The 24,271-nt window shown below is 48.6% G+C and overlaps 1 protein-coding gene across 6 annotated transcripts; it reads right to left on the reverse strand.

The window, feature by feature from the left end:
• Positions 1–1,278: 1,278 nt before the first annotated feature.
• Positions 1,279–21,756, reverse strand: CUNH20orf96 (chromosome unknown C20orf96 homolog). 6 transcript variants are annotated; one of them, XM_037044246.1, is made up of 11 exons: positions 20,080–20,368; positions 19,000–19,048; positions 18,655–18,742; positions 11,501–11,604; positions 7,004–7,162; positions 4,468–4,567; positions 3,400–3,557; positions 3,218–3,319; positions 2,980–3,066; positions 2,183–2,301; positions 1,279–1,581 (listed from the first exon to the last, which is right to left on the reverse strand). In XM_037044246.1, exons 1-11 carry the CDS (start codon positions 20,097–20,099, stop codon positions 1,521–1,523), a joined length of 1,047 nt encoding a protein of 348 aa, XP_036900141.1. In that variant the 5' UTR covers positions 20,100–20,368; the 3' UTR covers positions 1,279–1,520. The 6 variants fall into 6 exon arrangements, with proteins under 6 accessions (XP_036900141.1, XP_036900140.1, XP_036900142.1 ...); XM_037044245.1 differs by lacking the exons at positions 1,279–1,581; positions 2,183–2,301 and adding an exon at positions 20,801–21,756 and having other exon boundaries at positions 2,652–3,066; positions 20,080–20,250; XM_037044247.1 differs by lacking the exons at positions 1,279–1,581; positions 2,183–2,301; positions 18,655–18,742; positions 19,000–19,048; positions 20,080–20,368 and adding exons at positions 19,397–20,078; positions 20,801–21,756 and having other exon boundaries at positions 2,652–3,066.
• Positions 21,757–24,271: the final 2,515 nt, after the last annotated feature.

Genomic DNA, 24,271 nt, shown 5'->3' on the forward strand with positions numbered 1-24,271 from the left:
CCAATGGCAAAGGAAGCTAACATTCAGACTCACTGTTAGGACAACATGCTCTGGCCCTGGTTAGTGTGGGCCAGTGGATTGAGTGCCACCCTATGAACCAAAGGGTCACCGGTTTGATTCCTTGTCAGAGCACATGCCTGGGTTGTGGGCCAGGTCCCCAGTAGGAGATGCATGAGAGGCAACCACACACTGATGTTTTTCTCCCTCTCTTTCTCCTTCCCTTTTCCGCTCTAAAAATAAAATATTTTTTTAAAATAAAAAAAGAACCTGGCTGGTGTAGCTCAGTGGACTGAGTGAGGGCCTGTGAATCAAAAGATCGAGGTTGGATTCCTAGTCAGGGCACATGCCTGGGTTGCGGGCCAGTTCCCAGCAGGGGACGCACGAGAAGCAACCATACATTGATATTTCTCTCCCTCCTTCCCTTCCCTTCTAAAGATAAATAAATAAAAAAATTTTTAAAAAGAAGCCCTTGCTGGCATAGTTCAGTGGATTGTGCGTGGACTGCGAACTAAAGAGTCAAAGGTTTGATTCCCAGTCAGGGCACATGCCTGGGTTGCAGGCCAGGTCCCCAGTGGGGGCCAGGTAAGAAGCAACCCCACACTGATGTTTCTCTCTCTCTCTCTTAAATAAACAAACAAACAAACAAACAAAAATAAAACAAGAAAAAATAACTGTAAATGAGGATATGAGAAACTGGAACCCTGTGGGAAAGTAAAATGGTAGCTTTCTGCAGCCCCGGAAAACCCTAAAGGGCCCAACAGCTTAAGGCCACCAGCCACGGCACCCCCAATAACCAGAGCAGCAAGCCCTTGCTCCAAGGGGGATCCGGATGACGCATCTCCAAGCCCAGCACGGAAGAGCGTGGAGTGGGGAGCTGTAGACCTGAGCATTAGTTTGTGTCCATGTCCATACATAGCTGGGGTGAGGCCATGGACAGACAGACAGTGGGACCAGAAGAGAGACAGCCACCCACAATGAGGGCCCAGCCGGTTCCCATGTGCACCAAACTCAGGGAGTCTCCCCTCTACCCTGGCACTGGTCTGCACCAGTGTTAACAGGTCTGGGCACTACCTGGACAGGAACCTGGGCCTCCACTGCACCAGGGAGGGGTGGCCGGAGCCACAGAGCCCTGGAGATTCAGGCAGGGGTCAGTGTGGTATTCCTCAGGATGCTCTGCGCCCCAGGTGCAGCCGGCACAGCTGCTCTTACGCTAAGACAGAGTCCGTTCCTACTGCATCTTCTCACAGGGCCTGCTGGGAACGCCCAGGCACCGGCAAAGCACAAATATGAATCCAGTTTTATTGGCAAAAAGAAATGGTAAACCTGACTGGAAATGCCCACCTGGCCCAAGCAGCAGCACCAAAAGAAGAGGAGGAGGGAGAAAGGGAGGGGGAGGGGAAGGATGCAGGGGAGACAGATGAGGGGAGTCTAAATGGGGATGTGGTCTGGGAAGGAGATGACTCAAGGCTCCAGGTGTAGGAAGACAGCAGGGAAGGAGTGGCTATGGCTGGCCCTGCCACCTAGAAGGGTAGCAGCTCTTCCACCGGGATGTTGAGGGTGACATCCATGTCTGGGGTGCACCTGGTAGGAAAGAGCAAAGAGGGGGTGTGAGAGGCCAAGTAGGGGCGCCAGAGTGATGGGGTGGGGGAGCATGTCCTCAGGGAAGCCCTGCCCTTTAGATCACAGGTACTTGCTTGGGGAGCCCCACCCCAAAACACATCTGCAACCTCACAGCCCAACTGTGTGAGGGCTTGCCCTTGCACACCGTGCACACTCATTCACACACTCATTCGAACGAGAAAGGAGAGGGTGTGTGAGAACCAACGATGCCCTGAAGAGGCCGAAGGACAAGGGGGAGAGGGAACTCTGTTCTGAAATGCCGGGGCCCCTCGGGTCCAATGCTCTTTTTGGAGTCGGTGACCCATGTGGAGACCTGGCTCCGAGCTGCCCTGAGCGCCCCTCCAGCTGGCGCTAGTGCACTCCTTGTGGGACAGAGGCCCCCGGGCTCCGTCCCTCATCTGCCAACAGAGAGCAACCCAACCTCAGTCGTTGGCTGGAGACTACATGGGATCGTGCCAGCATGTGGTGAGGGCTTGGCAAGTGACGGGCGTTATTCTTCCCACACCGGGAGCAAGAAGAACAGTTCCTGGCGAGGCCAGACCACTGCACCGTGCTCACGTACTTGGGTCTCCGAAGCAGAACGTCTGCAAACACGATCTCTCGGGGGGCCTGGACCTGGACTTGGAGCTGTCTCACCTCGGCCCTTAACTTGGGTATTTCCCGCTCGAACTGGTTGGCGAACTGAGGGGAACAGCAGGGGACACTGAGAAGCCAAATTCCCCCCCAACCAAAGGAAGACGAGGGCAAATGGACAAGGAATAAAGACATTTAGAGAAGTGGCCTGGGCTTTGTCCCTGGGAATCCCGGGGCTCCGGAGAGGGTCCCCTCAGGCAGGGCAGGCCTGGCTCACGAGTTAGTGACAATGTTTGCTGGTCCTAAGAAAAGTGAGGGGACTGTAAAGAATGGAGACACTGCAAAGCAGGGGGCAGTGAGTGGTAATGAAGATGAATGAGGGCTGGCAGAGACGGGGAAGGCCACTCACAAAGACAACTGATGAAGGTGCGAGATGATGACAATGAAGAGGCTGATGAGTGATAGTCAAGACAAGAATTAAGGGGTGAAGACAGTGGGTGGCTAGTGACAGTAAAATGGTGGTGGGGTGGGCGCAGCTTGGTGATATTACCCATGGGTCATGCCCAGTGGTGACAGTTCGTAAGGCAAGGCCTAAGCCACTGCAAATCCCCTTCTCAGATGAGTGACAAGTGACAGTAATGGCACCAGCAAGGAGAACAGCTGACACCAGACTCCCGAGACCCCCCTGAGCACCAGATCAGGACAAGCTTGACACCCACAGGTCCTGGGGACTGCCCACCCTTCTGCTCCCTCACAGACGGACCACTGCCATCCTTGCCCACTCACGTCTCTGAACTTGTCTGTGTACTTCACCATGTTACGGTTTTCCGATGTCTTCTGCAGAAGAACCTCCTGGCAGGGTTGCTGGGTTTTCTGTGAATGAAGCGGAGTCTGGCCCCCACACGCCTCTTCCTGCGCAGCAGTGCACGGCAGAGGCCAGAGGGGGCGCAGGGGGCCTGGAGGCAGAGGATAGGGGAGAAGGCAGTACTGGATGGAGGACCTGGGTCCCCGCTGGGCAACTCACCACCACCAGGGAGCTCAGCAGCTTTTTTCTCTTCATATGAATCTCATTAGACAATGAGTCCAGGACTGCTCTGAGCATCTCCTTCAGGTCATCCAACTCATCCTGGGGGCCAGCAGGAGCGTGTTGGCCCCCAGCCCTGCCTCCCCGCTGGTCCCACAGGGCAAAGCCAGGGACTCACATACTTGCTGGTTGTCCTCCACCTGCTGCAGCTGGTGCACGAGGTTGTCAATGTGGACCACCTTGGCCGGGTACTCGTGGTCCATGTAAGTGCTCAGGAAGTTCACTTCCTCCTGAATCTTCTTGATCTTGACATTCAGCTGCTCCACCTGCTGCTCCAGGTCTGGAGAGGTCAGGAGGAGCAGGAGGCAAAGGTCTTTTTCATCCTCCCTCCAGGACCCCCTCTCGTGGAGGCAAAGCTCTCCTTGGCCAATGGAGTGGGTTCTGGGCTGAAGCCAGCTCACACCAGGCTGGGAGGGAGTGAAAAAGTCAAGGCCCCAGAGTCCTTTGCCCCAACAGAGGCAGCAGCACAGGGTGGGGAAGAGAAACGAAGCTGGTGCAACGTCCCCAAGCTAGTTCCCGCTCTACCACTGACTTGCACTGTGACCCTCCCCAAGACCGTCCCTGTCCGGACATCAGTCCCCTCATACACACATCCCCAACACAACAAGCCCAGGGAGACGGGGCAATGCTGGCTCCCAAGACACAACCACAGCAGGAGTAAGTCTCCCCTGCTGTCCTCCTTGGAGGGAACCCCCAGCAGCTGAGGCTAACACTCGTTCCTCTGCTCAGAAGGCTTCTCAGTCTGCTCAGGGGAAAGTCTGCAGCCACGGCCTCAGCAGGATACACGCCAGGAGACCTGGCGCCTGGCCCAGGCACAGACCCCCAGAGCGACCCTGGCAGGACACAGAGGCAGGCTCAGATTGGATTCTGGCCCCCAGCTGTGCAACCCTCAGCAGGCTACCTCACTTCTCTTAGCCTCAGTTTCCTCATCTGTAAAATACGAGAATATTCCCTGCCTCAGGTGGTTCAAATGACAGAGTGTGCCCATAAAAGTGAAGACACGTGGGCCTGCAAGGGCCGCGTGCTCCACTGGCAAGCTATCAGCTCTGGATGTCTGCTACTCCACCAGTCTAAGAAGGGAAACGACGGGCCTGATGGTCCCAGGACAGCAGGCAGCGGGTCAGCGCCCTGCAGACGGCCTCCCTGGGGGGCTGGGAGAAGATCGAGAAGCTTTCCGCGTGGATTCTTACAGTGCATCGTGGCGTCCTCCTTCTCCTCCCACTGCTGCAGCTCCCACCTCGTCTGCTGCAGCTTCTTCTCGTTCGAGTACACCAAGAGGTGGACGATGGCCTGCGGGGGCGGCAGGGTTGGCTTGCCCCACCAAAGAGCATGGCCATCTGGGGGGCTCAGCACTGCCCTGGAGGAGTCCCCAAACCCACCCCCACTCCCAGGCTGCGACCCCTTTCCAGAGGCTGGAAAGCAGTCACCTACTTCCCTACTGCCTCCCACAGGTCCCCTTAACTAGCACTTCGGCCAGTGGCCCCACCACCCAGCCAGGCACACGGGCCCAAACCCAGGCATCCATCTCTACCCTCTCTCACCCAGAACGTCACCAAGTGGTATGGACTTTACACCCCAAACTGCACCAAGAGCCACACCTTTTTCTCTACCGCAACTACCTTACTCGGGGTCCCTTCATTTCCGGTCTGAAACGTGGTGACAGCTACCCCTAACTGGTCCTCTCCTCTGACTGATCCTCCCTGCAGAAGTCAGGATGTCTCTTTAAAAAATGGCAACCTGTCCCTCTCCTATTTGAAACCTTCCAATGGCTCCCCTCTGCCCTGGAAACAAGGTCCTCCTCCATCTGGCCCAGGCCAGTCTCACCTCCCTCTGATCCCTTCCTCACACCTACTGTCTGGCCACACTACACAACACGTGGCACCTGGAGCTGGCTAAGCTCCTTCTCACCCCAGGCCCTTTATAGCCATTTCCTCTGCCTGGAACACTCGTCTGCTCTCTGCCAGTTAATACCTACGGCTGCATGTGCCAACCCAAGCACCACTTCCTCCAGGAAGCCTTCCTGATCCTTTCATGTCTGGGTTAGAGAGCCCTGTTATGCTCCGAGTCCTGAGTCCCAATCACAGTACACACAAATGTCTTTCTGACTGCTTGTGACCCCGCTAGAATGAGAGCCTGGATCAGTGCACAAGGTGTCCCACTGATCAGTTTCCCAAGGGCCTACAGGAAGTCCTCAGGATGAAAAAAATGAATGGATCAATGAGAGGAAATCAGACAACGACTTTGTCTGTATGGAGAATATTCTACTAAGTTTCCTTGGGCTGAATAACTCTGTATGCCCCTGGTCTCTGTTATAGACGGAACTGTGTCCCTCCCACCCCACCTCAAACTCATATATTGAAGCTCTAATATACTGCAGCCACGGCCTCAGCAGGATACACGCCAGGAGACCTGGTGCTTGGCCCAGGCACAGACCCCCAGAGCGACCCTGGCAGGACACAGAGGCAGGCTCAGATCGGATTCTGGCCCCCAGCTGTACGACCCTCAGCAGGCTACCTCACTTCTCTTAGCCTCAGTTTCCTCATCTGTAAACATGACTGTATTTGGAGACAAGCCCTTTGGGAAGGTAATTAAGGGTAAATGAGATCCAAAGGATAGGACCCTCATCCAGTAGGACTGGAGTCCTTATAAGAAGAGGAAGAGACGCCAGAGACCTCCCCTCCACGTGAGCAGAGATAAGGCCGTGTGAGGTCTTATAACACAGCAATGAGGCAGCTGCCTGCACCCTGGGGACAGAGACCTCCCCAGATGTCAACCCTACTGGCATCGTGTTCTGAGACTTCTAGCCTCTAGAACTATGAGAAATAAATTTAGGTTGTTTAAGCCAAAATTTCTGTGGTATTTTGCTTATGGCAGCCGAAGCAGGCCAACCAGGTTCCCAAAACTTAATTTTCTCTTCGTCTCACAGGCTCTGGTGAACTTAGTCTCTCTTCTTCCTGGGCAAACTGCAGTCAGAGAGGGGACTCATTTCTCCACTAAACCACTTTCTCTGCCTCTTCTCTGGCCCAAACTCCTGGGCCCCCTGTGAACCTTTAGCCTCTCACCACAGCTTCACCCAGCCTCTCCTAGTGGAGGCAGAGGACATTCCCTGGGCTATCTGCAGAGTCGCACTTCACCTGTGGACCGGAAGTGCCACGATGGGATGAGGGTGGTAATCCCAGCTGGTGGAAGGATCACAGATCCTGGTACCAGACTGCCTGGGCTCAAATCTCAACTCTGACCCTTGCTGACTGGATGACCTTGAAAGTGACCTTGAGCAAGTCACCTAGCCTGTGTATCCACTTCTTTATATGTAAAATAAAGAAAATAATAATGCCCACCCATAAGGTTCTTGTAAGGATACCTGATTATACACAAAGCACTTAGTATTACACTGTGGAAGTATCTGCTGCTGCCTGGTTACTATAGCATCGACTTTCTCTTGTACACCTACTGTGTACAAAGTACAACCGCCCCCCACCCTTGGAATGGGTGCTATTGAGCCCTATTTTACAGAGCTCATAGGTTAACTCAAAGTCTCTCAGGTAGTAAGTACTGCCATTACAATGAGCCTCGCCAAACCCGGTCTGATTTCAAAGCCCTGGTAGCTGTGCAAACAGCGGAAGCGGCCAGGAGAGGGCGACAGAGCGCTCAGGAGGGCGGCTCGGTGGGCAGGTCCCAGGCTCGGAGGGCAGAGGCGGGGCTGAAAGGCCACCAGCGAGGCCTCACCCGAAAGACGTTCTGCTGCTGCAGCATGCTGCGCATTTTCAGGGCTGAGCTGTCCTCCATGTCCTGGATGGTCTTGATCAGATCCTGATTGAGCTTGGTAAGGAAGACTTCCTGGTTGCGGAGCTCTTGGAGTGAGATCTGCTGGTTCCTAAGCATCACCTGTGGGCGGAGAGAAGCGGATGGGAGGCGGTGCTGCGCCAGGCAGCCGGAGCTCCCGGAGTCTGGGGACCATTTCCCTCCCATCGCACACTCGCCTCCTAGTGGCCTCGACTGGCAACTGCGGCCAGGACTGGGAGGCGGCTCCCCATTGTCTACGGGTCACAGCATCTCCAACTATTTCATCCATTCGGAAATGCCCATTTTTCCCAACATTTTGCATCTCTAATGCAAGGATGCATCTTCCAGTTAGTGCGTGTCGCAATCTAACTGACATATATTTTATTAGTAGGTAAATAAAATAAAGGTGTGCCTTATTATCAATGGCTCCCTAGAATCAATGATACATAATAATAATCATTATAATAGAAAATGCCCCAGGTAGGTAAAAAAGGTGGCAAAGGTGATGGGCCATGTCTGAAGAAGCCGCAGGGAGGCAGACTGAATGATAATTGCTAACATTTCCCATCAGGCATCTCATACAACACCCCTGTGGAAACAGTGAGGGTCTAAGGGCTTAAGTCCTGTCCAGCAGGTACACAGAATCCACAACACCACCACTGCCACCAACTGTTGAGGGCCTACTGTGTGTCTGAGCACTGTGCTTCATTTGGCACATGGCACATGGTGTCAGGTCATCCTCTAACAACACTGTGTTTACTAACTCAATTTTACTGACAGGTGTAAGCTCAGACAGGTTAAGTGACTTGCCCAAGTCACACAGCCAGGAAGTGGGAGCCCGGGGAACTGGAAAGGCAGGCCTCTGACCCCCAGTCTGTCTTTCCATTATGCTGAGACAAGGGGCTGAGTAGGCCTAAAGCTGCAAGGCGTGGCTGAACCTCCAAGTGATTAAGACTTGGATGTTAGGCCAAGACACACTTCGCTTCATCTCAGCTCTGTCACTTACCACCTAAAGGACAAGGGGTGAGTTAAGCCCCCAGAGCCCCAGTATACTCATTTCAAACACGGATAACGAACATCCACTTCGGAGAGCTGCTGTGAAAAACACATTAGTGAGATCATATTCACAATCAGGCCACTTAGTGGCAATGCTTCGCACACTCAGTGTGCAATCAGTGAACAGGAGCTGCTGGCACTCTCTCGCCGGCTCTAAATCTCCACCTCTGCCATACCTCTGTGCCCTTCCCTTATTCCTTCTCTTTTTCCTTATTTCTAGGTCCTTTGCTAGAACCCTAGAACCACCCGCCTTACTCCCTCAGCTCCCTATTCCTCACGTAATAGTAAGAGTCAGAGGGCAAACCTATGGGGTGCTCACTGTGTGCCTCGAACAGCGTTAAGCACGTCACACATACCACCTCCAGTGGCACTACAGTTAACCTCGCCTTAGAGACCCAGAAACTGAGGATCCGAAGAGTTGGTAAGTTACCCAAGATCACTCCACCACCCTGCCTCCACATCTCCACCCCAAAATATCTCCAAATATGGCCCACAGGACCCAGAAGCATTTTGTGAAAAATGCCAGTCTCTGGGCCACTGAGCCAGCACCGCTGGGGCTCACACCAGGAATCTGTGCATTTAACACACCCCATTCCCAGAGATTCAGATAAACTGTAGCATTAACAACCCCACTCTAGAAATGGATCTTCTCTCACCCCCAGATCTAGTAACTACGAATTATAGTTTATAATTATGTCTTCCCCTTTCCCAATTTATTTTTCTCCTAGGACTTACCACCACCCAACAAAACACATTTTCCTTATTATCTTGTTCCCTGTCTGTCCTCCCTAGAATGTCACAGCCAAGAGGGCAGGGGCAGGGGTCGTTCTGTCACAGCTCTCATCTGCAGCACACAGGACAGCGCCCAGAGCCCCGCAGGGGTGGGCTGAATGAACACCTATTCCCCGGGTGTTTTAGATCCATTATGTCTCTCCCCACTGAAGCGGAAGCTCTGTAACGGCACAAATGCTGAGTGCCATGTTCATGACTATGTCCCCAGCAGCTGGCATGGTGCCTGGCATACAGTAGGCACTCTCCCTCAAGTTGCAGATCAAATACATAATCATCCTGAGGCCAAGAGGCAGAGCCAGGATCCCACTCCCTCCCCACAAACAAACCAACTGGGTGGTTTCTACTCCCTTCCTGTTTCCCCCTTGTCTCCGAAAGTCCTTCTCCACACAGCAGCAACGCCCCAAGGACTCCTGGGAAAATCAGAGCCAGTCATGTCCCTGCTCCACTAGGGAGCCCTCCAGGGTCTCCCTGTCTAAACACACCAAGTGGAACCGTGGACCACGGGACCCTCCTCCCCCACAGGGCCGCACACAAGCAATCCCGCTTACCCTCGCATCCCAGCATCTTTCCCATCATCGACTGCTCCAGACACGCAATCCTCACACCACCTCGCGGCCTCTGAGCTGTCGCTCCTCTGCCCGGAGCATTCCTCCCTCCGATGTCACCACCTTACAGACTTCCCTGACCACCCTGTCCGAAACAGTCTCTCCAAAACGGCCACTCCCTCCTCTGTGCCTCTTTAGCCCCCTTGCCTTATTGTTACACCTCTTCACAAGCCATTAGCATCACACATACTACACACTTGTCTTGTTCATTGTCTGTCTCCCCCAGTAGAATGCGAGCATCAGAGGCCACATGGCTGGTGAATCCCCGCACTCGGCACAGGCCTGGGACACAGTACTGTATTTTACCCTGCACAATGTGCACTGTTTGCCCAAATTTTTGAGGGGAAAATAAGGATGTGCATTATACATGGGTGGTACTAATTCCATATCTACATAAATATTTTTAATTCTTATATTTATGCTTAGGTGTTAAAAGTGTAACTCTAGTCCTGGCTGGTGTGGCTCAGTGGCCTGAGCGCTGGCCTGCAAACTGAAAGGTCACTGGTTCGATTCCCAGTCATGGCGCATGCCTGGGTTGCAGGCCAGGTCCCCAGTTGGGGCGTGCGAGAGGCAACTGATCAATGTCTCCCTTGCACATCAATGTTTCTCTCCCTCTCTTTCTCCCTCCCTTCCCTTCTCTCTAAAAATAAACAAATAAAATTTTTTTTAAAAGTGTAACTCTAGAGAGTAATAATAATACCTGTATGCAAAATAATACCCTGGAATATGAAAATTGGTTTTGTTTCTAAATATAAATACATAAACTGGATTTAAAAATTGAAACTAAAGATTTTTTTCCTGAAAGTTTGGCCCAAAAATAATGGGTGCACATTACACTCGAGAGTGCATTATATCCAGCAAAATACGGTAAGTGTTCAATAAATATTTGTTGCCTAAGTAAACAAATGAATGATGACAAGAGGCAGTGTCAGAAACTGGGAGGGGCACAGGTTTTAGAGCCAGACTGACTCGGTTCATTCTTTATCAAACAAAACACACGCACCCTTCGAAAGTCAGAATACCAAGAACATCAGAAATGCAAGTTCTTTAAGAATGCTGGGCTGCCTCTAAATTGTTTTTGCAAAATTGAAGGTTAAAGGAAAGAAAGATCTCAAAGCAAATACATTTTCCGCTACTTGTTTATACAGTAATCACTGTTCAGTGAGCTATTAAACACTTTCTTGGAGAAATTAAGAATTCTTCTACAGTATTTTGTAATACTTATAGTATTTGGTGTTATACTTTTTTTTTAAGATTTTATTTATTTATCTTTAGAGGGGAAGGAGAGAGGGAGAGAAACATCAATGTATGGTTGCCTCTACTGCATCCCCTACTGGGAACTGGCCTGCAACCTGGGCATGTGCCCTGACTGGGAGTCAAACCGCGATCCTCTGGTTCACAAGCCTGTGCTCAATCCACTGAGCTACACCAGCCAGGGCTAGTGTTATACTTTTTGCTATAGACACGAAAGCCCCCTCCTTCTTTTAGTTACTTCAAATATTTTGAAACATCAGTCAGAAGCTGTAAAAAACAATGGTTGGTGAGGAACTTCATTATTCAAAATTGTATCAGTTGATGTAAAAACAAATTAACAGTACTCTTCCAAGCCTTGTTTCAAGATGCGCTGTATTCCATGAAAGCACTTTCCTGAAGATGAACTAGCCACAGACTGCACTCCTAATGCAGGGAAATAAAAAGGGATTCTGACTGTCCTTCCTGAGTCTTAAATACAACGGCACTTTGCTTAACTGGCTTTGACCCCAGGTACTGCCACTTTCTAGCAGTGTGACCTCGCACAAGTCATTTATCTCCCTGCACCTCAGTTTCCTCATCTGTAGAATAGGGACGATGACAAGTGAGTCCACGGAGTTGCTGTGAGGAGGAACTGAGTCAAGTCAGACTCACAAAGCGCTCTGCCCGTGCTTGTGGCCCCCACCGCCATCACCCCACCCAGGCCCCAGAGCCTGAGGGAGGAGGCTCCCAATACCTTCAGTAGCCGGAATTTGGCCTTTGTAGAATCCAACTGCATTCCCAGAGGTTCCTGTGGATTCCTCGGCTGGCCTGTCCTCAACATAGTGGGCTTGGAATACCCTAGGGCATGGGACAGAGCAGAGAGAGTGAGGGCACAGGCAGGCCTGGGATCAGGTCCCAGGGAACACGCATCCCACGAGAGATGGTCCAGGCTCCCAGCCCTGTGCACTCACCACTTTATACTGTGGGACAGTCAGGCAGAGGATGAAATTCACACCCACCAGTGGGGCTCCTCCCGAGCCCCACTCTGGGCCTTGATGTAAGGGACGGAGAAGCCCAGGGAACTTCCTCATACTCAGTGACTAGAGCAGGAGTACAGGAAACAGCCAGGCACCTCCGATCTCCTGACCTCCAAGCTCAAACAGGGTAGGGACTGAGAACAAGAACTAATGAGCCAGACAGCCCGGGCTGGAATCTAGGCTGTGCCTTCTGCCGGCTGTGTGACCTTGTGCAGGTCTCATGATCTCTGTCCCTCCATCACCCCGTCTGTGTCACAGAAATAACCATCATGCCTAGCTGATAGGGTTGTCCTGAAAATTAAGTAAGAAGTTACTGTATTTTACAGTGTTTGGAATAGTCGCTAATATATTGAGTGCTGGATATACATTACTAGTCGTCTGTTCTCACTAATGACCTGAGAACGGGCCTCAGGACCACACCATCAAACAAAGGCTGCTGGGAAACTCCGACGGGCTATGATAGGCCTATGAAAGCTGTGCTCCTGCCAGAAAAGCGGTATGGGGAAATAATCCCGATCAGAATGAGGCACTTGAGGGGCCTGTTCTGAGAATCCCCACTTCCCCTCAGCGTGTCCTGCACGAACAGGAGACACGACACCCAAACCATCACAAATGCCACAGCCGCGTTCTCAGGCCCCGCCAGAGTCCCTGGTTAATGTCAGAAAAATATTGTTTCTAAGGAACCTTTTGTCCTGGAAAATTTTAGTATTAAGTATTGAAGCGATGAAGTAAATTCAAACAGTTTTGTGTGAATGTGCGGATCACCTGTACGGTGGTGCCCCCTTCTCCGTGGTTTCACTTTCTGCAGTTTCGGTTACTCAGCCTCGATCCAAGAGCAGACAACGGCAAATTCCAGAAATAAACAACTCCAAAGTTCTCATTGTCCACCATCCTGAGAAGCAGGAGGAAATTTCGCCATGCAGCCCGCCCCACCTGGGGCGTGAGTCTTCCTTTTGTCCAGCATCTCCACACTCTGTATGGCCCCTGCCACTTTGTCACTTGGTAGCCATCTGCATGACCAGAGCCACTGTCGAGGGACCGCAGTGCCTGCCTGCAAGGCACCCTCCCTTTCCTCAACAATGGCCCTGAGGCGGGACAGCAGCGCTGCTGGAGATTCAGTACCAAAGCGGGGCCATCAAGAGCTCCTTTGAGTGAAAAGGTGAAGCAAGTTCTCAACAAGGAAAGAAAAAAATCCTATGCTGAGATTGCTGTGGTCTACAATAAGAACAAATCTTCTAACCATGAAATTGTGATGAAGAAAAAATAAATCGGTGCTGGTTTTGCCATCGACCTCAGGCTGCACAAGTGATGGCCACAGTGCAGAGTTAATCGCTCAGTCAAGATGGAAAAGGCATTAAACCGCGCGTGGAAGACAGGACATCACGGCTCAGTGATCTCCTGCTGACGTGTCATGAAAAGGACAGCGGTAGCCTAGTGTCCTGTCACGAGGCCTGCTTCCCTCACCTCACTGTACCTCGTGGCATAGATATTGTATCACCTCACGTCATCAAAGAAGAAGGGTCAGCACAGTACAATAGATTTTTTTAGAGAATCTTTTTTCAAAGATTTTATTTATTTTAGGAGACGGGGTAGGGAAGGAGACAGGGAGAAACATTATGTGTGGTTGCCTCTCATACACTGCCCAGAGGAGACATGGCCCACAACCCAGACATGTGCCCTGACTGGGAATCGAACCGGTGACCCTTTGGTTCACAGGGCGGCACTCAACCCACTGAGCAACACTACCCAGGGAATACAATAGATTTTTTGAGAGACCACCTTCACATAACTTTTCATATAGTATATTATGATTGTTCTGCTTTTTTTCTTTTTCTTTTTTTAAAATATTTTATTTATTTATCTTTAGAGGGAAGGAGAGAAGGAGAGAAATATCAATGTATGGTTGCCTCTCATGAGTCCCCCACCAGGAACTGGCCTGCAACCCAGGCATGTGCCCTGACTGGGAATCGAACCACGGTCGTGTGGTTCGCAGGCCCGCTGCTCTTTTTTCTTTTTCATAGCAGAGTGATTCTACACATTTATCACGGAAATCACCCAATCCGGTTTTCAGGTCCCTCAGGGGCTAATTTCTGGCCAAGTATATGTTCAGGATTAGACATGAACCAAAGGTCATAATTACAGGGAATGATGTTTTGGTCTCAATAAAATAAAGATCTTTCTAATAACAGGGTTGTCTATACCCCGAGTGGGCTGCGCCAACGAGGGGAGGCACCGGTGGATGGCAGGCTCCCGTTCCCGAAGCAGCTCCCGTACAGTCCCGGTGCCCACCTGTCAGGAGACCGAATTGTACTTCCCCCTTATTATTATTACCTACCACAGGAATGTCCGTGTGGCTGCCTGTGCTCAGTGGCCGCCTCTCCAGGCAACAGCTATTTCTGGCACTAGTAGCTGCCTATCACTGATTGTTCTACTTTATTAGTGTAATGTTTTTTAATTTGTTCAAAGACTTTATTTATTTTCAGAGAGGGAGGGGGAGGGAAAAGAGAGGGAGAGAAACGTTGTTGTGTGAGAGGAAAAAAGACCCTCTTGCACACCCTCTACTGGGGACCTGGCCCACAATCCGCAGGCACATGCCCTGACTGGGAATCGAACTTTCGGCCTTTAGGTCAGCCAGCTGGCATTCAATCCACTGAGCCACACCAGCTAGGGCTAAACCCCCAAACTTTTAAAAGAACTTAAGATTAACTGTATTTAGTGATTTATTTATTATATATACAAGAATTACTTAAATGCCCATTGGTTTTTGTTAATCAGCTAAGTGAACTATTTAGAAATGAAATGAATATATTCACTTTTAAATGGACCTTAAAAGATTAAGAATTTAATTAACCAAGTTCCGAAATCCCCCTTACAGTTGGAGTTGGCGGTAGAGTGGTGAGCATAGCTGCCTTCCAAAATCCCCCTTACAAGTATTCATAAAAATAAGATTTATAAATTGAACTTAAGTACTTAGAAAAATCTATAGCTCTAATGATGAGTATTTCTGCCCTGGCTGACGTGGCTCAGTGAACTGAGCACCAGACTGGGAACCAAAGGGTCCCTGGTTCTATTCCCAGTGAGGGCACATGCCTGGGTTGCAGGCCAGGTCCCCAGAGGGGGCACACAAGGGGTAACCACACATTGATGTTTCTTTCCATTTCTCCCTCCCTTCCCCTCTAAAAATAAAATAAATGAAGTCTTTTTTAAAAAAATGAGTATTTCTTTTCATTAATGTTGTAATCCCGGTTTATCTTCTTTTTTAACCTTTTTATTTTAAGTTCAGGTTATCTGCAGTTTCAAGAAATAATACAGAGAAATCCTGTGTACCTTTAACTCAGTTTCTCCCAACAGTAGCATCTCGCAAAACTAATTACAGTATCACAACCAGGATATTGACAATAAGACAGGCAAGATACAGGATCACTCATGTTGCCTTTATAACTATACTCACCTTCCTCCCCTTACCATCCTCTCCTTACCTCTATCTCTGTCCCCTAAGAATCGCTAATCTGTTCTCCATTTCTGTAATTTTGTCATTCCCAGAGTGTCAAACAAATGGAATCATAAAGTATGTCACTTCTGAGATTGGCCTTTTTTTGTTTTTAAACTTAGCAAAATTCTCTGGAGATTGATCCAAGTCATTAAGTGTATCAGTAGTGCTTTCCTCTTTATTGTTGACCAGCATGCCATGACATGGGGGTCCTGCAGATGATCTAACCACTCACCCCCTAAAAGACATCTGAACTGTTTCCAGTTTGGAGGTACGATAAGTGAGGCTGCTATGAAATGTTCATGCTCTGGTCTGTGCGTGACAGTGAGTTTTCATTCCTCAGAAATGCATGCATAAAAGTGCGATTTTCAGGTCATTATGGGAAGGGCATGTTCGGTTTCATTGAAAACGGCCGTGTTCTTCTCCAGCATGGCCGCAGCACTTCATACTCTCACAGCAACGACGGCATCATGCAGTTTCTCGTCTTTGCCAACATTCGCTGTTATCACTATTCTTCATTCTAGCCATTCTGAGAGGTGTGCAGTGACAACCCACTGTAGTTTAATTTGCATATCTCTAATGGATAATGATGTTGAACATCTTTGCACGCGCTTATTTACCATCTGTATATCCTCCTCAGTGAAATGTCTCTTTATGTCTTTTGCCCATTTTCCAAATGAATTTTCTGTTGAGATTTGAGAATTTTTTTAAAGTTTTACTTATTTATTTTTAGACAGAGAGGAAGGGAGGAAGAAAGAGAAAGAGAGGGGGAGAAACATCAATGTGTGGTTGCCTCTCACATGCCCTCCCACTGAGGATCTGACCCACAACCCAAGCATGTGCCCTGACTGGGAATCGAACCTGCACCCCTTTGGTTGGCAAGCTGGCGCTCAATCCACTGAGCCACATCAGCCAGGGCTTGAGAATTCCTGATGTGTTCTACATAGCAGTCTTTTGTCAAATATGTGGGTTTGCAAATATTTACCCCAAGTCTGTAGCTTGTCTTTTCATCCTCTTAACAGAAGTTTTCACAGAACAAAAGTGGATTTTTTTGTTTTTTTTAATGAAATCCAATTTATCTTTACAGACAGCTTGATCTGTAACAGAAAAATGAAATAAATAGATAAATTGGATTTCATTAAAAAAGTAGAGACTTGGCCCAAAGATTTTTCTTCCCTATGTTTTTCTGTAAAATTTTTACACTTTTACATTATTTTTTCTTTTTTTAAAGATTTTATTTATTCATTTTTAGAAAGGGGAGGCGAAGGACAGAAACATCAATGTGTGGTTGCCTCTGAAAATGGTACATTCACCAGGACTGAACACCGATGACTACACTTCTAAGTTATTGTATCTTCCAGTGGATTCTAGCCTGCGCATTACATACTGAACTACGTGTTACTTAACTATAAACAGCTTTCCTTTTACTTTACACTAACTTTTTACTATAGATGTAGATAAGTTATATTATCTATGAAGGTTATTCCAGGACACTAAAGGAATATTATAAAATAGTAGTTATTAAAGGAGTGTTGGATCTGGCGAGGTTGAACAAGGATGCTTTAAAGAGATCTCACTTAGCCCTGGCTGGTGTGCCTCAGTGGACTGAGCAACGGCCTACGAACTGAGCTGAAAGGATCCCTGGTGGGATTCCCAGTCAGGATTCTTACCTGGGTTGTGGGCCAGTCCCCAGGTGGGAGCATGCAAGAGACAACCAGCCGATGTTTGTCTCACACATCCATGTTTCTCTCCCTCTTTTTCTCCCTCCCTCCCCACTCTCTAAAAATAAATAACTAAAATCTAAAGAGATCTCGTTTAACTCTCACAACAATCCTATCAGGAAAGTCTAAGTGTCCTCTTTTTACAAATGAGAAAACTAAAGCCCAGAAAGATAAATGCCCTTCCCAAGACAGTAAAGGCAGAGCCAAGATATGAAGCCACGTCTGCCTGAGCCAGGGCTTCAGAACGCCCCTGGAGTCCTACTCTTCTCTCCTATACTAATTATCTACTCAGTATCCCCTGGCAGAAATGACAGCGGTGTGGCCAGGATTATCCTGCATTCGCCAAGCCCTGTTTTCTCTTCCTCCTGGACACAGAGCTGGGCTATATGTCCCATCTTCCTTTGTGCTTACAGGTGGTCAGATGACTGAGTTGTGGCCACTGGAATATGAGTGGAAGAATATCACTTCAAATCTGGGCCATATTCTTGCTCTCTCTCTGTTCTCTTTCTGCTGCTGGATACAGAAGTATCCAGCAGAGGACTTCAGTGCCTTACAAAACGTCACAGCCACATGGTTAAAGGAGTCCAGGTCCCCGAATAATCATGTAGAAAAGATTTCTGCCCTGGCTGGTGTAGCTCAGTGGATTGAGCACAGGCTTGTGAACCAGAGGATCACGGTTCAATTCCCAGTCAGGGCACATGCCTGGGTTGCAGGCCAGTTCCCAGCAGGGGACTCACGAGAGGCAACCATACATTGATATTTCTCTCCCTCTCTCCTTCCTTTCCTCTCTAAAGATAAATAAATAAAAAATCTTTAAAAAAATAAAAAAGAAAAGAAAAGCTTTCCTCCTGCTGCCCAGACCCACAAATGTACATTGACATATTTGAGATATAAGCTACTGTATTAAGACTTGAAATCCGAGGATTGTTGATTAAAGTCACCAGCTTACTGTAATATACAAGGGGGGGACCAAAAACAATATACTTATAAAAAGTTGTGTATTTGTTCTCACATGTTTAAACTTCAGTCACCTTCCAAGTACTCTCCGTTTGACTCAATACACATATCGAGACTTTCCCACTGCACAAAAGAGTTTTCAAACTCGTCAATTTTGATCCCTATAATGCTGCTGCTGTTTTTTATTTCACCTCTTCCACATCCACAAAACATTTCCCTTTGAGGACTTTTTCATTTGGGGAAACAAAAAAAATTCACTCAGGGCAAGACTGGGTGAATAGGAAGGGTGAGGCATGGGGGTCATGCTGGTTTTAGTCAAAAACTGCTGAACACTCAGCACAGTGTGGGCAGGTGCACTCCTAAATCACCCATCATAAAATAAGCAGAGGTGTTGAAAGACTCTTCAAAAAAAAATTCACTGAAGCCAAACACAGCCTCTCACAACAATACCAGCTGGTACACTAATATAGATGGATTCCTAGAACACTCACCCATTGGGGGAAGCCTGTACTACAAGGCGCCCCCCTTCCAGAAGATAACTCCAGGGTTTTGGGGGGGTGTCACCAAGAGCCAATTATGCACCAGTGCATAATTGTAGGAATCGGTCTTAGCAGACAAAATAGATAGTCAAAGGAGAGAGGAGAGTATGTCCCCTCTGTCCTATCCCCAATTCCCACACCTGCCCCCAAATGCCTCTGCTCACCTGGCTGGATGCTAATCCAAGTCTTCATTTTGCTTTTCTTGGGGCCACTGGTTTGTAGGACTGGAAGCAGAGTGGATGACTTGCCTTTCTGCTTAGACCCAATAGGAAACAAGAGTAGCAATCAGACATAAATAAGAGAGCAACATAATATACCCTTATATTCCCATAAGGTAGTGAGAAAACTGAGGTTCGGAGTCATGCGCCAGTCCCACAGCAAATGTGCGACACAGCAGGTCCTGAATTCAGGTCTCCGTACTCTACTACCCAGGACAGTCGCTTACGAGGGGACAGCATGCTCAGGATCAGTGAGCCCCCAACCCCCCCCCCCCATCATCCCGGACTCACCAGAATCGGGAACTTTTGGACTGTGGAGCGACTCCCAGAGTAGGAAGGTCTGGAAAGAGTTGAGACGGTAAAGAACTTCCATCATTCCCAACCCCCATGGGGATGCAAGCGGCAAACGTGAAAAAGGCGTGGAGCCTCGAATCCAAACCCGCAGTTTACTAGGGACACAAGCCAAGCCAGAGAACCCGGAGAGCAGCAGTGAGAGGCGGGGCTACAGGGGGTTGTGAGCGGAGAGAGGGCGGGGTCAAAAGTCCGAGTGAGGACCTCCCAGCGAGGGCTGGACGGGAGGATGCGCTTGCGCACTTNGGGGGGGGGGGGGCGGTGTCACCAAGAGCCAAGAACATCCCCTCTGTCCTATCCGGAATTCCCACACCTGCCCCCAAATACCTCTGCTCACCTGGCTGGATGCTAATCCAAGTCTTCATTTTGCTTTTCTTGGGGCCACTGGTTTGTAGGACTGGAAGCAGAGTGGATGACTTGCCTTTCTGCTTAGACCCAATAGGAAACAAGAGTAGCAATCAGACATAAATAAGAGAGCAACATAATATACCCTTATATTCCCATAAGGTAGTGAGAAAACTGAGGTTCGGAGTCATGCGCCAGTCCCACAGCAAATGCGCGACACAGCAGGTCCTGGAATTCAGGTCTCCATACTCTACTACCCAGGACAGTCGCTTACGAGGGGACAGCAGGCTCAGGATCAGTGAGCCCCCAACCCCCGCCCTGATCATCCCGAACTCACCAGAATTGGGAACTTTTGGACTGTGGAGCGACTCCCCGAGTAGAAAGGTCTGGAAAGAGTTGAGACAGTAAAGAACTTCCATCATTCCCAACCCCCATGGGGATGCAAGCGGCAAACGTGAAAAAGGCGTGGAGCCTCGAATCCAAAACCGCAGTTTACTAGGGACACAAGCCAAGCCAGAACCCGGAGAGCAGCAGTGAGAGGCGGGGCTACGGGGGGTTGTGAGCGGAGAGAGGGCGGGGTCAAAAGTCCGAGTGAGGACCTCCCAGCGAGGGCTGGACGGGAGGATGCGCTTGCGCACTTCACCACATCGCGATTGCGATGCTCCTTTTACTTACTTCGGAAAGACGTACGCCATTGGAGAAAATGGAAGAAGTGTCGTAAGTCTGTGGGCCACTGATCTTGGGATGCCTATTTATTCAGCTTCTCCATCTTCTTGTCTCAGCGTGGATCGCCTGATAACTCAGGCCACTCAAACTTCCCTTGGACATCCAATGCTTCCTCTCGGTCTACATCTCCAAGGAAACGGACTCAGACTACCGAGCGCCTAGAGGGACTAATCTCGCAGGGCAAAATGTAGCTCTCTACACATTCTTCTCAACTTGGTTTCAAATATCCCTTGGCAGGTCCCGCCCAACATCCTAAAGAACTATGTCATATCTCTCTTCTCATGAAGGCTACATCACTTCCTTACCCATCCATACTCTTTTGCTTCCTATTTCACTAAGAAAGTCGTAGGGCCAGTAAACTCAAAGGTTCACACCACCTCATTTGCCCACATACTCTCCTCTCTCCTTTGACTATCTATTTTGTCTGCTAAGACCGATTCCTACAATTATGCACTGAATCCTATTCTCACTTTCTCTAAGATACTTCCCCAGCAATTCACCCCATTTTCTCCCATCACCCTCTCCTCTGTATTATTCCCACTGGCATACCAATATATTTTAAATTCTTCTATTTAAAAAAAAGTGGTCCCTGACTGGTGTGGCTCAGCTAGTTGGAGCATCATCCTGTAACCAAAAGATTGCAAATTCAGTTCCTGGTTTGGGTACATACCTAGGCTGCGGTTCAGTCCCAGGTCCGGGTGTGTACAGGAAACAGCGAATGGATGCTCCCGTCTCACATGGATGTTTCTCTCCCCCTCCCTCTCCCCCTTTTTCTCTGAAAGCAATGAAAAAATGTCCTTGGGTGAGGATTAATTTTTTTTTTCGACCACTTCCATCCAGCTCCCCTCCCATTTCTGCTTCACAGGAAAACTGAGGTTTGCCTACTCTGCTTCCCGTTCCTTTCTCCCTCTTCATCCAGGCTCTCACTCTCCGCCTCTCCACTGAAACTGCCCTTGTCAGCGCCACCGGTAACCTCCACTCTGCTAAACCTCACAGTCACGTCTCAGTTCTCATCTTACGTGGCCTATCTGCAGCATTTGGCACAATGGGTCATTCCCTCCCTCCTTGACACACTTTCTAAACTTGGCATCCAGGAAACCACTCGCTTGAGTTGCTTCCTACCTCCTTTTCTTCTCTTTTGCTGGTCCTCCTCTTCTCCCTTTGTTATTGGATCCCCCCAGGACTCAGATCTGGTCCTCTCTTCTTCTCTGTCTCCTTTCACTCCATGTGCTCCCTTCCAGTCTTATGACTTCAGATGCCACCTCTATCCAGATGCTTCCCAGACTGACATCTTCAGCCTCTCCCCTGAATTCCAGCCACCTACATCCAATTATCTACTCAGTATCTCCATTTGAACACCGAATAGGCAACTAGCGTGCAATGTTTTCCCAGAAATATTTTCACTCAAGTCAAAATGTCAGCGCTCTTCCTGGAGTCATCCAAATCTGTCAGCAATACCTTCAAAGTATGTCTGGAACCAGACCACTTACTACCACCACCCACACACACTCCACTTTCCTCTCACGCCTGGACTATAGTATCAGCCCCACTCCAGCCCCACTCCAATTCTCTCTCCACACCCCAGATTTGATGGATGGAGCATAAATTTAAAAGTGCATTCCACACCCTGGCTGGTGTAGCTCAGTGGATTGAGCGCGGGCCTGCGAACCACACAATCCCGGTTCAATTCCCAGTCAGGGCACATGCCTGGGTTGCAGACCAGTTCCCAGCAGGGGACTCATGAGAGGCAACCATACATTGATATTTCTCGCCTTCTTTCCTTCCCTTCCCCTCTAAGGATAAATAAATAAAATCTTTTTTAAAAAGTGCATTCCAGTTTAAAAAATAATTTAGAGCAAATATAGTGGTACCTCGCTACTTGTTTGAAGCATTTTCTGTTGCCAGGTGACATCATGACTTATACAAGTTGTAGCAAGTGCTACACTTGGTGAGCAAGTGCCTAAGTGCTGAAACATTATTTTGTCACCAAAATGCGACACGTACTGGGAAGCTGACGAGTACCACAGGAATTTGAAATCATTTAAACTTGAATCAGGAAATGTTACTAAAGAATCCCAGGCTAGCCCTGACTGGTGTAGCTCAGTGGGTTGGGCCTTGTCCCACAAAGTGTGAGTCCTCTAGTTGGATTCCAACTCGGGGCACAAGCATGGGTGGCAGGTTCACCCACCCACCCATGGGGCATATGCTGGAGGCAGCGGATCAATGTTTCTCACATTAACATTTCTCTCCCTCTCTTTCTCCCTCCCTTCCCCTCTCTCTAAAAATAAATACATAAAATCTTAAAAAAGAAAAAAGAATACTAGGCCAGAGCTCCCAACCTTATCCCCCTCTTTAAAATCATAGGCAAATGTTTTAAATTCGACAGTACACTGTGGTAAACAAAAGAGACTGCTATGATAAGTGATCAGCTGGGCACTCTGGCCATCCAGGACCCTCTGGCTTGCCCTTAGAGCTGAAGGACTCACTATGTCAGGCGACCCCATTTGCAGAGCCCACTGTACCACCGCACTCCAGCTAGGAAGCTCTGTACCATGAAGCAGTTAAAAAGTAGGAGGTATCAGTATGTGGCAAACCTAGGTGGTTGCCTACTCAACACCCATTTCTCCCCATCCATCTCAGCTAACAGCCCCTGATCTTATTCAGATACACAGGATCTTTAGAGGAGGTAGGCCCCAGCCCTAATCCCAGCTCCCTCTCCTGCAGTCCTGACTGATCTAAGCGAGGCTGAGGGCCCATTTCCCTTGCCAGTTACAGGCTTAGTCTAGGCCTGTAGTAAACATCTGGCCAAAGAGTAGGGTAGGAAGTCTACTCAGAGCCTTTTGGGAAAGAATTTCATCACACTTAAAAAAAAAGACACTGCAAAAAAAAATTCCCTCATCTGCTTCTAGATGCCGTCACATCTGTGTGGTGTTCCGAGAACTGTGGAACTGGGAGGGGAGTTAACCGAATGGAATCGAGGAAAAGAAAGTGACGGGGCCTGTCACTTTCTGGATAGCCTGGATGGCATTTTCAAGCCATCAAATTAACCAATCCTGTTACTTATCTAGGAAATGCACTGTGCACCAAACTCTTTAACACAGGTTATGTCCTCGAACCCCCACATTCCTCTGCCAAGTAGATATTAATGCCTCTTCCTAACGGATGAGAAAATCCAAGCCATGAAAACTAAGTCATTGGCCCTCTGGGCCAGGCTGAGAATCAAAGCACTCGGATTCACACTAGGCTAGCGTCTCCCTGACTCCACAGCTCACCTTTTCTTCCACTGAAGTTGGAAAGGTCACTGGAGCACCCTGAAATGTACAGCTATACAGAAAGAAAGCAATGCTGACGAAAGATGTTAAACCCATCTCCGCAACCAATTGTATCGATACTTGCAAAGAACCAGTCGAGGCAAATGACAGAGGAATAGATTCCATCCAGTGCTAACTTTAGCCACACAATCTATGTGTAAAGAGGTTTCTTGGAGAGCATGATGCAAATAGTCCTTGATCCACACGTCAGAAGCAAAGAAGTTTAATAAATATGTTATCTGTTTATAACTAGGGGTCCCCTATTAACTCTGCCACTTGGCCAAATGATTTAACCCTATCTCCAAGTCCCTGTGTAAATGGGTAATTACAGCATTGTTTTGGAAGATTCTATTTGATAAGGCTTGCAATGTGCTTAGAACAGTTCAGGGCACTTTAACGCTTGATGTATTATAACTGTTATTGAGTATGCTGGAGATCTTTTTCTAAAGAAATAATGGAATATAACTTACTTGAAAGTGTATCAAAAAAAACCAAGGACTGATAGAGATGTAGTATAATAGAAGTATAGTAAAATTTTAATAATAGAAAGTTATTATTTATTTATTTTAACTTTCTATTTTTTTAATAATAGAAAGTTAAAATAGTAAAAAGCTAAAGGTAAGATGTTCTCTGTAAAATTCTTTCAACTTTCTGCATGTTTGAAAATGTTCATAATACCACGTTAAAAAAATAGCACTGTGCTTCGCTTTGGAAGGACTGAGAGCTACTTTTTGTTTTCTTTTAATAGAAAAGCTATACAAAAGAAAACAAAATGGGCGAGATCTCCTTCAACTCTGTCCCGCCTTTCGGCTGTGGGCCGTTGGTAATGC

Source organism: Sturnira hondurensis, unplaced genomic scaffold, assembly GCF_014824575.4.
Source record: "Sturnira hondurensis isolate 20B ecotype Veracruz unplaced genomic scaffold, ASM1482457v3 Scaffold0004136, whole genome shotgun sequence".
Lineage (NCBI taxonomy): Eukaryota > Metazoa > Chordata > Mammalia > Chiroptera > Phyllostomidae > Sturnira > Sturnira hondurensis.